At 38.6% G+C, this 17600-nt stretch overlaps 1 protein-coding gene across 2 annotated transcripts; it reads left to right on the top strand.

The window, feature by feature from the left end:
• The first annotated feature begins 18 nt into the window (after nucleotides 1-18).
• On the top strand, nucleotides 19-17339 carry LOC126378215 (thioredoxin-2). Of its 2 annotated transcripts, none has more exons than XM_050026437.1 (3): nucleotides 19-172; nucleotides 11813-11989; nucleotides 16215-17339. In XM_050026437.1, exons 2-3 carry the CDS (start codon nucleotides 11819-11821, stop codon nucleotides 16362-16364), a joined length of 321 nt encoding a protein of 106 aa, XP_049882394.1. In that variant the 5' UTR covers nucleotides 19-172; nucleotides 11813-11818; the 3' UTR covers nucleotides 16365-17339. The 2 variants fall into 2 exon arrangements, with proteins under 2 accessions (XP_049882394.1, XP_049882395.1); XM_050026438.1 differs by lacking the exon at nucleotides 19-172 and adding an exon at nucleotides 7665-7815.
• Nucleotides 17340-17600: the final 261 nt, after the last annotated feature.

Here is a 17600-nt window from a genome sequence, read left to right as displayed (position 1 = left end):
AATCACTACTTGCGCGGCTTAAATTTGATGGTATAGAACGAACTTACCGATTTACGATTGGCGTAAATTTTGTTTCGTTCCGTCATTTAGTTTTCTGTCGACATTTTGCTGTTTGTGACAGACTCCGCGTGTTCTGCCGGTCGGAATATTTATTGGAAAATCTTCTAAACACGTGAGTATTTTCAGCCATTTGTTATTTACAATGCTTGTTAATAGTTCAATTACATTTTTGTATAAATAGGCATAGATTTTCCGACTTCACGGGGACCCGCGTTCTTATATGAACTTGTTGGAGTGACCTTGCCGACGCGATAATTTGTGATTTGATTGATTTTTTTACATGATATGCTTATGTCTCCGTTTTAAAAACGGAGTAAAGTTTGTTATAACTCCTCTGAGACTATAAAATTCAACATTGCAATGTATTTGAATGCCATTTCCTTGTCGAAGACTTGAGCGCGCGTACTTACTACTTGTAGGTCTACCTACATACAGCAGTAATTACTTCTAATCATCGTCATAGTCAACTTAGGTATGCTGACGTCATCCTGCAGATCGGCCTTTTTTTTTTTTTTTTTTCCTTCCTGGTCCGATGAGTTTAACTTTTATACTCTAGACCTTACATTTTTTTTATAATTTGTAAGTAGGTAGGTACTTCATGTAATGCTGACCTACTTAGCCGATCTCTTAAAAAAATAAGCACAAAGAGGCATGGAGTAGGTATCAATTAACATTCCTGTGTCAAAGAGGTACCTTATATCATTTAGTCTGTTCACAACTGACTTCTACTAAACATAAATTACAATATAAGTAGATACTTATCCTATTGTGTTTGAAACTTGTTTAACACTTTGATGTACCTAAAGATGCATGGTACAATTGATAGAAATATAGTTGTTTTCTATAGCAACAAAATGCAGTACAGATGAGATACCTAGTACAAGTCTTATAATCAAAACATGCCGACCGTGTTAGTGAAAACTGCACTTATGATAAATTAGTAACAAAAAAACTGAAATGAATATTGATATAATGCAAACAAGGCTTATTTTTCATGCTTTTTATACACACACATTACTGAGTAATCTGTTCTATAATGGCATGTAGTCAACCATATAAATAGATATACACTTGTGTAAACATACATACATAAAAATAAAATTCATTTAAAATATGTACTTAATTAGAAAATTACAAAATGTGCTTAGACTTTGCGTCCATTTTTTGTTTAACGTGTTACCTGATTATCTTACCGGTTTCAACTGAAAACCAGCGTCATAGTCTAGGCTATGGCATTATGCTGAGGTGGAACCGTTCATAACTGTATTATTTTATGTTAAAACAATAAGTATGTCGAATAAATATTTTTTCTTTCTTTTTCTTTCTCTATATTAGGTAGTTGCATTGCTAATATTTCTAGTGTCTTGTTAATATCACTACATAGTATAAAACAAAGCCGCTTTTTCTGTCCCTATATCCCTAAGTATGCTTAAATCTTTAAAACTACGCAACGGATTTTGATGCGTTTTTTTTTTAATAGATAGAGTGATTCAAGAGGAAGGTTTATATGTATAATAACATCTATTATAATAGTGGAGAAATATTGTTATTTTTGAGGTTTTTAATGTGATGTCATAAATGATTTCATTTTTACCTCAGCATTGCACCCGAGCGAAGCCGGGTCGGGTTGCTAGTAATTTATAATTGGAACTCTTTGTGTCAATGAATCATTACAATTTCTTAAAACAAACACATTACCCTCTGGCAGTCTAGTAATAAACTAGCCACTTAAATGAAGTATTTTGTCTTTGTTTTTGTGTATAAATGAGATCCTTGTTATTACACCCAGGCACAACATGTCTTCCACCCATTACTATTTTAATCAAAATAAAGAAAAGCAATATAGGTAGCAACATAAATCTATATTATCTTAATATCAAGCAACAACTGCCAAACATCTAACAACAACACACCCCACACATGTGTACCTAACAGCTGTTAGGTATTATTATTTTTAATGATTTTTCTTTTGTTTATTTCTGTGTATTGATATCTGCGTGATAGTAATGTACCTGTCTGTCTGTGTCTGTGGTGTCCGGGAGTAATAAATGTTTCTTTCTTTCAACAATTATTTTTACTTTCTCGGATCATCTTACTTTATGTCCTAACCAAACTAGGGATCACATAGTATTTTTTTGTGACATTTCCCCACTGGGATACAAACCCGGGACCTCCGGATCGTGAACCCAATTCAACCACTAGACCAGACGTTAGGAACTAAGTAAAAGCATGCTATCATTAACCTAATACCCAAATCCCATGACAACAAAAAAGAAAACTAAATGTTCCCATAAGTATTACTTTTTATTTAATGATTGTTTTGTCTGACCTTTCACTTCAATGGTTATGATAAATTGTTAGGGAATAGTGAATATTTTAATTAATTAGTCTAGTTTTCTTTGTTTGTGCTTTTAGAATATAACTCACGTCTGTACTCCCGCCCTTCGGGAGTTGGCAGGTCAGACAGGCAGTCGCTCCTGTAAAAAACCGGACCTGTCGAATCTTCAGGAAAAACGAGATAATGCTAGTGAGATGATGATTAACTTTAAAAAAAGGAAAAAAAGACCGTTAAAATAGACCATGACTTTGACTAGTAACGGAAAATTTAAATGATTTAGGTATATGTTTCAAAATGACATGCATTTTTTCCTACCGCAAATATCTACTAGGGAATGCAATGGGATCAACCCCGAAGCATCATATGACGAGATTCCATTCGAGATTGACTGTAATATTGAAGAATAAGTTCTTGTTTTTCAAAAAATATTTTGTTTTAATTAACCTCACTATCACAAAAAAAGCAGTTTTCATCGTTTTCAGCCATCCTGACTTTACATTTTTTATGAACTAGACAAGATTCCGAAAATGTTGGGACCTCGTGGGATTGATATTTCCAATCCCGCGGGATCTCGAATTTGCGATCTCGAGTCGGTATTACATTCTCTAATACCTACCACAATACTACTTAGTTCTGTTTACCCTCCTATGATGTCATAACTATTTCATAATGTTATGTCACTAGTATGTCGTCATTAATACTGATATATGTTCTATAATTAAAACTTATCTGTTTCTTCTGCGAATATCTAAAGTGGGTATTTCAATAACTAAGAAGCTGTAACATGCTATCGTTTGCTTAGAAGAATATCAATTTCTTGCCAAGAGTAGCAACTACGCATTGTGAGAATTAAAACTACAGAAAAACCGGCAAAGTGCGAGTCGGACTTGCATACAAAAGATTCCGTACCATTGACTATGTAAATAACAGTCATCATCCAGATCAGACCATGATTCTGGGTTGATATAAAGTGAAATTTCCTGTCGAAAATTCTTGAAAATTTTAGTGATTTTTTTTTAAATAAATTCAGTTCCATATTTGTGCGATATGCGTCTTGACAGCCTCCGTGGTCTAGTGGTTAGAGCGTTAGGCTCACGATCTGGAGGTCCGGGTTCGACTCCCGATGGGGACATTGTCGAAATCACTTTGTGAGACTGTCCTTTGTTTGGTAAGGACTTTTCAGGCTTGAATCACCTGATTGTCCGAAAAAGTAAGATGATTCCGTGCTTCGGAGGGCACGTTAAGCCGTTGGTCCCGGCTATTAGCCGTAAAAACACCTCCACCAACCCGCATTGGAGCAGCGTGGTGGAGTATGCTCCTTACCCCCTCCGGTTGATTGAGGGGAGGCCTGTGCCCAGCAGTGGGACGTAAATAGGCTGTTTATGTATTTATGCGACGGAAAATTCCATTTGATATCAACTCAGAATCATGACCTGAATCCTCCCTCAAAGTTTTCGTTACGATGTCACTATGTATACAGAATATAGTATCAATACTACTAAGTATACTCATCACACTTCCTCAAAAGAACTAGTTGTGAAATATAAAAAATATAAACCGGTATCCAGCACGATTGTTACCATGAGTCACATTACATTCATGGTCATAATTATGTATTGATTTCAACATGCATGCACGGCAGATAGCTATGATGTAGAATAGTTTACAATTACCTACCACTGCATTGTGCTTATAACATCGCCTTTAAGTCCGTGATAAATGCATGACAGCCCTGCAGGGCTAACATGCGCCACGTGAATATGAATACCAACCTCATCAACCCTGGTGTCAGGGTTACTATTGAGCCGCCAAAGGCCCCTGACATGGCTCATGTAACGATTACTCACTGTTAAGTAATCAATTATCAGTTAGCACTTTAAATCTCCCGCTCTTCCTATATCCATTCATTCGTCCCAACGACCCATTTTCGCTCTCTTCAAAAGCGGTCGTCAAGTGTGCGTACGGACATCATAACATATTGTGTTAAAAAATCATAAAAACTACCTAAGTGACCATCTCCAGCTTCTAAACTTCACCGTGAACAAGTAATAAGGGGCGCCCCTCAGGAACAGCATTCCAGCCAAGACAAGTTCAGAGCCTCATCACACGTGAGTCCGTTTCCCTTTTCCATCTTTTAAAGTGCTCACAACCCGACAAGGCAACCCTTTTGGATTTACAGTCGTGAGCTATCGAAATCATTAACACTCACTTACATCAGTAAATAGTAACCGGGACCAACGGCTTGACGTGCCTTCCGAAGCACAGATCATCTTGCGGACAATCAGGTGATCAGCCTGTAATGTCCTAACCAAACTAGGGATCACAAAGTGATTTTTGTGATATGTTCCCACCGGGATTCGAACCCAGGGCCTCCGGATCGTGAGTCCAACGCTCTACCACTGGACCACATAGGACGTCGTAAAATTTTGTCACGGTCATTTTATCCAAATAAGTCATGTCGTTCTGTCAAAATACGAACAAAATCACGTGGCATGCATTTCGAAAAAAAATATTGAATCGATCGATAATTCAATTCAATTCAATTCTCAATTATTATTTTTTTATTTTTATTTATTTATTTATTGGTAATTTTATCATGTTACGCACGTTAATATGGCTGGCTCTCCAAATACTTTGGTTTTCCCCAATGAAAGCAACAGTAATTTCTATAGGCACGGGGAAGTAAACATTCAATGACTGTTGCTTATTTATAACAACTTAACACCAATATATATATTGAAGACTATAGAGAACCGGAGAGGAAATATGATTGGCCACCTGATACGACACGATTCATTTATAACAAACATTATAGAAGGAAAAATTGAAGGGAAGAGAGGAAGGGGTAGACCTAGGATAACATTTATAAAACAAATAAAAGAGAAGGTGCAGGTCGTGTCGTATCGGGAGGTGAAGGTTTTGGCGGGAAGAAGAGAGGAATGGCGGTTACTCCACCGACAAGAGCGCAGCTCTTAAATAGAGAGAGAGAGAACACCAATATAAGGTTGGTGGTAGGGCTGCCAGAAGAAGACTTTGGACGTACATTGTCCAAATTGGAGATGTCCTTAGAAAAGGTTCAGTACGATCTACTCTGAACCGGGCGTGCGTATATGAAACGATTAATGAATATGGAGTAAGTAAAGAGAAGTGTGTCAGGATCGAAGCAAATGGAATTCCGTAGTTTCTGCTTACCCCGGTGGGATTAGGCGTGAGTTTATATATTATGTATGTATGTATGTAACACCAATATAAGCGCACGGGGAGCGCCGGTTCGATTCCCGGACCGGACTTGCAATCAGATATTAATATATCTTAAGTACAGTTTTCACTAACACAGGTTGGCTCGACCATCATAGATGGCAATACGGTTCACCACTTATCAAGTTGGTCTAACAGAAAGCTCGGTTAGGCGTGGGTACTTAGGGTGGTATTAATAAACTAATCTCAGCTTCGTGACTGCCCTCAAGATCACGTCAAAGTAACAGTTCTTATATAAAAACAGGGACTTGAGCATGATCTTGAGGGCAGTCTCAGCTGAGATAAGTTTATTAATACCACCCTTAGTTCGTCTTGCGATGGATGTACCTCTAACTACCCTAATTGGGACCAAGACATTTACCGATTCTGACAATATAATTATGTCGTTTTGTCGATTGGTGCTAATATGTGGACCCATATTTTAATAAGTCATGTCGTTCTGTCAAAATACGAACAAAATGACGTGGCACGCATGTTAGGGAAAAAAGCAAACTAATCGATTTCGACAAGATTTATTGAATCGATCGATAATTTTATCACGGTGCGCATGTTAGCCCTGCTGGCTCTGCTAATACTTTGGATTTCCCTATGAAACTATTGAAAACAGATGACTAATTGATGACAAATAATCGTAAGATGAGGAGCTCGGTGGCGCAGCGGTAAACGCGCTCGGTCTGCGATTGTTGAAGTTAAGCGACTTTCGCAACGGCCGGTCATAGGATGGGTGACCACAAAAAAAAAATTTCATCTCGAGCTCCTCCGTGCTTCGGAAGGCACGTTAAGCCGTTAGTCCCGGCTGCATTAGCAGTCGTTAATAACCACCAATCTGCACTGGGCCCGCGTGGTGGTTTAAGGCCCGATCTCCCTATCCATCCATAGGGAAGGCCCGTGCCCCAGCAGTGGGGACGTTAATGGGCTGGTGATGATGAATCGTAAGATGATCGACTATTTGAGACCATGAACCAAATATAGATTAATTAGTAATAGAATGTTGCTATGCTATAATGTAAGTGTAATGGTCTCTTGGGTCGGTCCCTCATATCTGAGGATCGTCAGCATCAGGGTTGCGAGGACCCTTCATGCTGATTCTTGGGAAAATAGAAGCAGTGGTTTCCCGTTGCCTTCTGCCCCGGACATTTTTGAATTTATTTAAACTCCAAGGCCGCTGTTGCCTCTACGGTGGGTTGCCCGACCGGTGGTACGGTTATACCGGCATTGCTCGGTCGCCAGAGCTTCGTCCGTTATCTAGCAGGGAGCACCGCGGCGCCCAATGGACACCGCCGCCAGCGACTCATAACGAAGCACCGACGCGCGCAGGTGAGGTTGGCAGTTGGGCCGGATATAGGTGTTCTTTCCGTTCTCCCCTTACTCCCCGACATGACATACAAGTGTACATAAATTGTAACTATATCTATTAATGTACCCTTTTCAAAGTCAAATAAAGAGTATTTCTATTTCCTAGATCTTTATCTAATCTAGCCTAGAAGATCCCACTGCTGCACAAAGCTGCCTCCCTTTCCTCTTGCCAGTTTTTGCGATCCTGTGCGTACTCCAGCCAGTCCCTCCGGCAAGCGTCCAAGTCGTCACGCCGTCACTTTCGAGGTCTACCACGACGCCTGAACCTAATCCCATACAAGTCTGGCGGCTTTCTTTATCCTTACCATAAAGTAAATAAGGTCCATTTTTGTCACTTACCTTCATTACCCGACTGCGACAAAGCAAAAATATGGTTGATCATATTCATCTTCAGACTTTAGGTATCAAAATTAGCTGCAAGTTGCGTTCTGATCTGATCATTTGTAGCTCTGCCGACCCCATTAGGAATTGCAGGCGTGAGTTTTAAGTGTATGAGTCGATAATCTAGACTTGTCATAAAAAAATAGTCCTAATTCAACTGGCGACTTGCCAGAGGTCACTTTGCTTCTACGAATCCGCGCAGGCGCAAAAACACGATGACGTCATTATTATGTATGACTGTACCACTAAAATGATACAAAACTCAAATGCTACTTCGTTTATAAGTCAGTCGTTTTCTACACACCGAAGCGAACGGACGTGAATAAAGTGAAAATTAAAAAGTAAATTCACTTAGTGACAGTGAGATCTGTGATATTATCTAGTTGTTGTTTTGAAGACTGATAGTGCTATTTATTTAATTGGTGAGTTTTTATAATACTAATAATTAACATGCAGAGGACAATCACACCAAAGTTGACAACAATAAAATATAAAATAAAATATCTAAAAACATACGAGTATCTCATGATCTTTTTGTATCAGTTTTTGTATGGTTTTTTGTGTGTGAACTTGTACAAAAGATAGGCTTGGTAGGTATCTATTTGAGACGTTTTACAAAAAAAAAAATCTACGTAAGTTATAACTTATATATAATTATTATAGGATCCTCAAACTCAAAAACATCTATTCAGTTGGTAACATAGTTACACTGAATCGTCAATTTTTATATACATATATTTTTTGTCGAACGTCTCATCCGCCTAAAACTACAGCTTCTCAAACTGTACAGCAGAGGAAAAATAGTTGCAAGAAAAAGCCCGGCACAGGGCCCTAGACGATCTTAAAAAAGTTCTAATACAATTTCAGTAATTTGGCTGCCATAATATTGGTTTCCAAACGGTTGTTTCCAAGTATTCCTGACTTCAAACACTATTGTGTAAATAGAATTCCGCTTAGATGGTGTTTTACCGTGAGTGTTTAAGATATACAACATTGTTTTTAAGTAGTAATTAAATCAATAAATACCGTATACAAAGACGCGGTCCAGTGGTTGAGCGTTGGGCTCACGTTCCGGAGGTCCCAGTTCGAATCCCGTAAAAGGACATACCACAAAAAACACTTTGTGATCCCTTGTTTGGTTAGGATATTACAGGCTGTTCACCTGATTGTCCGAAATAAGAAAGGCACGTTAAGCCGTTGGTCCCGGTTACTACTTACCGATGTAAGTAAGTAGTCGTTACATGAGTGATGTCAGGCGCCTTTGGCAGCTCAATAATAACCCTGACACCAGGGTTGATGAGGTTGTGTGCGTCAAGCTAGCGGCCTCAAAAAAAAAATGGGCACGAAAAAATAATTTGACCATACCAAAAAATAGTACTCTTATTGAAAAAAATAGTACCTGTTGTAAAAAAATTAGTACCATCACGGTTCTGGATTTATAGCCATGTTTTATTGCACTTGCTAGCTTGACGGTGGGCGAAATTTGGCGAGAGTTAACGACAAGGTCTTTCGCTTTGATTTAAACGCCAAAAAATAGTACCGAAATAGTACTCACCCCCTGCAAAATACCGAAAGTAGTACTTCAACGGTTCCAAAGTTATAAAGGCAGTTCTTTGATCCCGCTAGCTTGACGTTTTGAAAATACCTATTATCTGGGGAACGCTTGCATACTTCAGTATGTAACTAATGTCAATAAACTCGTATGAAATAGTACTCCCTACCATCATAATTTTGATCCGATTCTCTTTGTAGAAATGTTATAAAATTATCATAACCTATGCCATACATTTCTTGTTGATACAGTCACGTAGACAATTACATAAGCTCACAATTTATTCGTAAGTATTGCCATTTTGGAGGTCTACCCTACCATTTCTTTGCACTTCAGAGTGCTGCTATTACAAAAAATTCCTATTGCATACACCCATATGCACTAATTTTAATAGAAAATGGCTGCATGGGTCTAGTTCTTATCGAAAACAATCTGTGATTTTAATACATCATAATACATTTTTAATCTGCTGTTTTATTTTATAATTTATACCTTCATGTTGAATTTGTTACGGATCGAAGTGTTTGTTAATAAACAATTTGCAGTATTTGTAGAATAACTCAAAGAATTTCAACAATGATATTACTTTCATCTGACAACACTTCACCAATTTTTGCCCAAAAATGGGGAAAAAATAATAAAATCTGACAACATTCTTCTTGAGCATGTGTAATAATTTTGTTCGCGACTGTACCTGTCTTGATAAATGTATGACATAGGTTATAATGACTTTTTGACATATTTCTACAAAGAGAATCAGGTCCAAATTATGATGGTAGGGAGTACTATTTCATACGAGTTTATTGACATTAGTTACAAACTGAAGTATGCAAGCATTCCCCAGATAATAGGTATTTTCAAAACGTCAAGCTAGCGGGATCAAAGAACTGCCTTTATAACTTTGGAACCGTTGAAGTACTACTTTCGGTATTTTGCAGGGGGTGAGTACTATTTCGGTACTATTTTTTGGCGTTTAAATCAAAGCGAAAGACCTTGTCGTTAACTCTCGCCAAATTTCGCTCACCGTCAAGCTAGCAAGTGCAATAAAACATGGCTATAAATCCAGAACCGTGATGGTACTAATTTTTTTACAACAGGTACTATTTTTTTCAATAAGAGTACTATTTTTTGGTATGGTCAAATTATTTTTTCGTGCCCATTTTTTTTTTGAGGCCGCTAGCTTGACGCACACATGAGGTTGGTAATCCACCTCACAACCCACACGATAGAAGAAGCACCGTATAGGTCTAGTGGCTAAAATGCACGTCTTCAACTGTATAGCTGATTTGAGTACCCTTTTGGACTTTCCACTGGATTTCAATTATTTTCGGGTTAAATGAGGAATTCCAGGCTTCGTTCCCCAAAAACAATGTAGATGGCGTTGTACAGATTTAACGTGGTAATTATTTATGTTAATCTTATTCTATTCTTATTCTTAATTACCTATTTTCTCATTGCTCGGGTACATAATTATTCATAAAATATTTTCCTGGTAGAGGCATTATATAAAAATAACTGTTGCTTTATATTTGGATCAGATATCCTTTTATACGTGACCTAACCTGTTGTTGGCCTAGGTTTCCCTTCGTGTTGGAAGGTCAGACAGCAGTCGATAACTTCGGGGTTAAGTAAACTGACCTCGGAATAATTAGTAGAAATGTGAAACATACCCTTCTGTTTCACATTTCACTTGTTGGTAAGTTTATAATACTCTGTCCAGACTTATCAGGCACTTATTCAGCAGATAGGCTATGAGGCAGTTTTAGGTTAGTAGCGAAACAGCTTCTGAATAACAATATTTTAACTTAGCTCTTCTTCTTCATGCCAGTTTGTTATATATTCAAACTTGAATTCTGTAAATACTTACCACCTTACCAATAAACAAGTTTACCCACGTCGGGGGCCCGAGCCTCCGGCCTGGAGCCTCGTATAATTGATACGGCAGAAACGGCGGTAGCTACATAACTGACCAAGACCTCACCGAGCTTCCTGTTAGACCAACGTAGACCAAAGTATTTGACAGACAAGCAAAATGACACACACGGAGACATAGCTTTGTACAGTCATGAGTAATATCATGTACCCACTTTAGAACCCTGTCGCACTATCATATTTGACATTTAATGAGATTTACGGATTAATTTGTCAAAAAAGTCAATGTGACATGGTATCAAAGTGTATACATATTAGTATCGGTGACCGTACTCTCGGGTTTTTCAGTGTAAGTACTTTCGTCTTGCATTTATCGATAAATCTATTTATCGTGTTTACAGCGAATAAATAAACACCATTTGCCTTACGAAACGGTTAAGATAAGGAACGTAATGGAGCGAAATCGCAAAGTGTGCTTAAATCGAGAAAGGTGCGCCGTCTCTGGTTTTATTCGCAGACATGATGCTTGCGCGTAAGACTTTAAAAACTATACGCGTGGAGCATACTCCACCACGCTGCCCCAGTGCGGGTTTCAGGGCTTCCTCCGGTTGATTGAGAATATGCCTATGCCCAGAATTAGGACGTGGGCATACGCTATTTTATGTATGTTATGTATTAACGAATATTTAATCTCATTTCTAACATGTTTTTGTAACTTCTTTATTTTTTACGTTTTTTAACGATTGGGTAGGTAGGTTAGGTTTGAAGAGAGAGAGAGAGGTGTGTCGTAATACAACCAGTCCTCGATAGCTATGTTTAAATCTGCTTAAATGTAATAGCCGGCCTATTTCCTTTGACCGGGCAGAAAGCCTGAAAACCACGTGATATCACTTGGCTATGATCCAAACATAAATCTTAAATGATACATGATGATGATTTTTAATGATCCTACTTTGAATACGACTTTTACTCATTGCTTTTTTTAATTGTTCCAGTGAAAAATGTCGATCCACATCAAGGACTCTGATGACCTGAAGAACAGGCTGGCTGAGGCCGGGGAGAAGCTGGTGGTGATTGACTTCATGGCCACCTGGTGCGGGCCCTGCAAGATGATCGGGCCCAAACTAGACGAGATGGCCACGGAGATGGCCGACTCTATCGTCGTACTTAAGGTAAACAATAGATGGCGTTGTTCGTTTTGTCGAATATTTAATATGTCCTAAAACGCGGTATCAAAGTTTTCCGAGCTATTAGAACATTATACCACTTCTGTCTGCGTATCGATTATTATATCAAATTGAAAATGTAACAATAGTTTTACATTAGATTTCGAGCTGCGCTCTTGTCGGTGGAGTAATCGCCATTCCTCTCTTCTTCCCGCCAAAATCTTCATCTCCCGATACGACACGACCTTGCATCTCCTCTTTTATTTGTTTCATAAATGTTCTCCTAGGTCTACCCCTTCCTCTCTTCCCTTCAATTTTTCCTTCTATAATGTTTGTTATAAATGAATCATGGAACATTAGATTTAGTAGGTGATAAATTAAACTCACATCTATAAGTATACCAGCGAGGTGAGAGAAATACAGCCTTAGCACCCGCAGCACAGCAACGGGATTATATCGAGGGCTTTCGATCAATAGACGCTGCAAATGCTACGCCGATAAACGTCGTAAGGATATTTGCCGAAGCCCTCTATATACTTAGTATTATCGCGCGGCGCGGTTGCTGTGCCGCGGGGCTGGTGCGGGTCCTGCATTGAATTATCTCCCTGTCGGCTAGAAGTATGATTTTTTCATACATTAAACGTAAATGGAGTGGCATTTGCTTATCAACATGTTTATCAGCAATCGAAAACTAGTTACAGTCGAACATACAGGGTGTTAGTTACATCGTAACGAAATTTTGATGGGTGATTCAGACTATGATCCTGAGTTGATATCAAGCGGAATTTTCCGTCGCAAAAGTCATCATCATCATCAGTTTAAAACTCACGCTCTTGTCGGTGTAGCATTTTCCTCCATGCTACTTTTTTAGGGAAAAATACGGCAGTGGTTTCCCTCTTGCCTTCCGCCCCGCAGTACTCTGTCTGACGCAAGTGGGATGGCGCCCAGAGTAGTCTATTACAAAGCCATACTAGGACTCCTGTCCTCCGCCTCCGAATAGTACCGACAGTTACTGCTGCCCTCTGTCGCAAAAGTATGGAACTGAAAATAATAATTAAAAAAACCACTAAACTTGTGAATTTTCAGACAGGAAATTCCACTTGTTATCAACACAGAATCATGGTCTCAATCATCCCACTCAGTAAAAATAAAACACAAAAAATCATGAATTTTGCGACGGAAAATTCCACTTGATATTAACTCGGAATTATGGTCTGAATCATCCCCCTCAGTATTCGGTACGAAGTCACTAACGCCCGTATATAAAATGTTCTGTTGTAACATAAGCCGTCTTATCACCAGACCTGATAAGGCGCATCAAACTATTAAATAGATAGACACGGTTAGGTATTGCAAAGTCGTGCAAAATTATATTGTCTATAGGTTTTACCTATACTTGCAATTGGGTACTTTCCTAGGTCAAAGTTAAATTATGAAATTCTGATTACTAAATAAAGACAGATCTAAAGGTGACAAAAATTTATCTTTTTTACATACATACATACATAAACTCACGCCCGTAATCCCTAATGGGGTGGGCAGAGCCACAAGTAATCAAAGACAATTTGCAGCCACTGTTGATACGATGTCGTAAGCTGGATATGATGAACCTTATGGTGACAAGGGATCAGCCTATCGCCCATAACATTAGTCCATCATGTTAGAGGACACAATCCCTCTGTCGGTTTTTACGACATGCCCGGGAAGACAAGCAGCTGAACGTTTTCTATGTTTTTTATTTGCTCCCAGAACAGCATAGAAGCAAAAGAAGAAGAAGAATCATAGAAGTTATCTTTTTTAATAAAGAAAAATGTAATAAGTGCGACATTTCGTCACGTCACAGGTTACTTTCTTTCGTGTTTTGACGTTTAGTAAAAAGTAACTAATTTGACTAGTTGGAAACTACCCTATTGCTCTATAGGTTGAACCATATCTAGCAGCGGGAATTAGAGCCCCCATCGCCCCCAGCCGTCCGGCTAATTAGTTAATGCTATTTGCGTCGCAAATCTACAATAAGTCGCGTCAAAAGAAGCAAAGGAATCTAAAATTCCCTAGGCTTCTATCCCTTTCTGTCACTCAGAACCGTAAATTGGTAGAGCAAGATAATGCGACTGCACGCGACCAGCTCCTGCTCTTTATTTCGCTCTAGCAAATCACGGTTCTGAGTCAAAGAAAAGGATAGATGCACAGGAAAGTGGGGTTCGGTGCCATATTATACATTACACATGACATATAACTCACAATGGCCCCGATTCCTGCAGACACCTTCTAATTTTATTTTAAGTTATACCGGTCATTTTCTTATCCGCCGAAAAGAAAAGGGACGGATGATTGACAGCTCTTAATTTTAAGAAGAATGAGTAAATGAATGAATAGCGCGGGCGAACCTAAAACGTATCTCGCTGGTATGCAATCCGTTTGACGTGCTGTCTACTTAACCCTGTCGGGTTATTGGCCGATGTAAAATTTTTAGACGGTTGTTTTAAATTACTGCTTAAAATTGACGTGTGTTGTATAAATTTTATGCCTGTCAATTACCCGTCCCTTTCTTTTTCAACGGATATAAAAATGACAGGTATAACTTAAAATAAAATTAGATGGCGTCTGAAGGAATTAGCACCAATGTCTAACTAAACAGCGTAGCGTATATCAACCACACTCAATTACAGTTACCGTTATCGGTTAGATACGGTTATCAGAACTACGATAAATTGACTCGCAGCCACGCTCTATTAGATAAAAGTAATTTAACCTTTCATCCGTGGTCATCATCATCATGTCCATTGCAGTCCAATGCTGGACATAGGGCTCTCCCAAGGTGCGCCACAAAGCCCTATCCTCAGCCTTACGTAACGACCTCCGTGGTCCGGTGGTTGAGCGTTGGGCTCAGGATCCGGAGGTCCCGGGTTCGAATCCCGGTGGGGACATACCACGAAAATTACTTTGTGATTCCTAGTTTAGTTAGGACATTACAGGCTGATCACCTGATTGTCCGAAAGTAAGATGATCCGTGCTTCGGAAGGCACGTTAAGCAATTGGTCCCGATTACTACTTAGTGATGTAAGTATGTAGTCGTTACATGAGCCATGTCAGGGGCCTTTGGCGGCTCAATAATAACCCTGACACCAGGGTTGATGAGATTGGTAATCAACCTCACAACCCACACGATAGAAGCCTTACCAGCCAGCCCAATACAGGTTAGGTTACATACCACCGAAAATGCATTTCTCGGGAATGTGAGTTTCCTCACGATGTTTTCCTTCACCGATGAGCACGTGATAATCATTTATGATCCAAACATGAATTTGAAAACAAATTCGACAAACATTGATTTAGATCTGTATGGATTCGAACCTGCAACCTCAAAATAAGAGCCAAGTGTGTTCTACCAACTGGGCTGGTGGCTCTTCATACATAGACACAATATTAGCATTTTATAATCGGTTACCACCAATTGGTTGCGACTGATAAACCACGCTGCATTTATGTTTTAAAAACATTGCGATAAAGCCGGCTTTGCCCTGTACTGTTTATGTTTCTTCCTTGCAAATGTCTGTTTATATAATAAAGTGTACCAATTAATTCGTTAGGTTGGTCATGGAAATTTTTCGCCATTTCTGTTTGCATTTATCTTAAATGCAGTTTTCACTAACACAGTTGATCGAGGCCATTATAGATAGCGATATGGCTCACTCATCACGTTGATATAACAGAAACCTCGGTGAGGTGTGGGTACTTAGTTCATCTTGCGATGGACGTACTCTGACTACTGCAATTGGGATATAGTCGTGAGATTGTGTTCTATTTGTATTCATTCTTCTAACGCCAGGTCAAGGTTGCTTAATCTAATCAACCATGACGATTATCCTCATTTTTTCTGTTTATTTAAAATGTTTTCTTTACTTTTTTTTTTTCTTATAAAAACAATGTTACAAACACTGGCATACAGACATCGGTAAACTCGCAAAAGTCATTTTATTATCGGCTAAATTCTTCTATCGTGTGGGTTGTGAGGTGGATTACCAACCTTAGTGTCATGGTTTAACCTCTTATATGCCGAGATACCAGACACAATAGATTTTACATTGTGTCTGGTCGAGATCCGCGTTCCGGCATTTAAGGGGATAATAGGCGCAATTGGATATAGGCGTGATCTTATGTAGTATGTGTGAAAATTGTGTATTTATGGATGAAGTAAAAGATTTACTCACAAATTGCTTTTCCCTTCCAGGTGGACGTGGACGAATGCGAGGACATCGCCACAGAGTACAACATCAACTCCATGCCCACATTCGTGTTCGTCAAGAGCTCGAAGAAACTCGAAGAGTTCTCCGGCGCCAACGTCGAGAAGCTCAGGACCACCATCATCAAGCACAAGTAAACTAAAGTAGCGGGGACGTACGCTATCCACACCCTGGCAGATCACGCCACGACATGCCACCTGATAGATGACGACTTTTGACGAGATATTACGACTTCTAACATGAAGTTACGACCTGTGACACAAGTAATGTGAAATAGAGTTTGTGAGTTTGTTTTTTGGACGTGATGACATATATTGCCTGTTCACTGTAAGAAGCGGTACTTGACAACTTAGGACGATATGCGACGACCAGTTTTCTGTCAAATTGTCGTTAAAAAGACTTATGTCAGGTTGATCATTGGCTGGAAACAAGATCACAACGCATGACGTGGCGTGTTTTTAATACATAAGGGTGGGTTCTAGTTGAAATGTGGTTAAAATTATACTTGTATGAATATGAAGTGACTGTCAAAATGATTTGTAAAAGTTACTCCCCCCACTAACTGTTCCGTCCCAAAAGGCCCTAGCCTTCCCAAGGGTTAACATTGATTTCTTATGTCGTATTTATATGACAACCTATTTAGAAAACATCGAATTATTATAGAACAGATATTTCTGTCTTTATACAGAATGCATTTACGTTTTTACCATCATAAGGAATGTATCTATTCCTTTATTGTACTAGAGTATCGATCTAGAAGCCCCAAAAATTATGAATTGTCACAAATAAATGAAATAATGTAAATATAATACGATTTGACATCACAAAAGGATTACCTGCCAGGGTACGTTAAATATAATGAACAGTTGTTAACACGGTAATATTTTTTGCGCATAATAAGTTTATTTGTCATGTGAAGTCGAGTATTATTTAGATAATATGGTTTTAAAGCCGCAAAGTGTCTTAATAATGTTATACAGCGCTTGTAGTAGATATTCTGCACAATTGAATTGGAAGCGTACGCCCGTAGCAGTCGTTGTGTTAATTTCTATGTATTTCCATTTATATATGTTACAAAGTATTGTTATTTCAATAAATATCGTGATATAATAGTTGTATTTTTATTTATATAAATGTTAGCCTGTATCCCTCTAAGATAAAGGCAGAAGTGTATACATACATCCACTCCTCGCACTATGATTATGATCCATACGTAGTCCAAAGTTCTGTCATATAGGAAAGTAATTATAAAAAATAAAGTATCAATCCTTTTTCAAAAATGAGTACTGTTTTAAAATACATTCATCAATTAATTAAAATAACTTAAAATTATTCAAAATGTCCTCTCTTATTTTTGCAAATTTCAAACACGT

This window comes from Pectinophora gossypiella, chromosome 25 (genome assembly GCF_024362695.1).
Source record: "Pectinophora gossypiella chromosome 25, ilPecGoss1.1, whole genome shotgun sequence".
Classification (NCBI taxonomy): Eukaryota; Metazoa; Arthropoda; class Insecta; order Lepidoptera; family Gelechiidae; genus Pectinophora; species Pectinophora gossypiella.
This window is presented reverse-complemented; position numbering and strand designations above follow the sequence as displayed.

Bases quoted from the DNA above. Each gene is read 5' to 3' on its own strand.
- LOC126378215 (XM_050026437.1), top strand. From the start codon at position 11,819: ATGTCGATCCACATCAAGGACTCTGATGACCTGAAGAACAGGCTGGCT. The intron at 11,990-16,214 runs GTAAACAATAGA...TTTCCCTTCCAG, and splicing joins ACTCTATCGTCGTACTTAAG to GTGGACGTGGACGAATGCGA.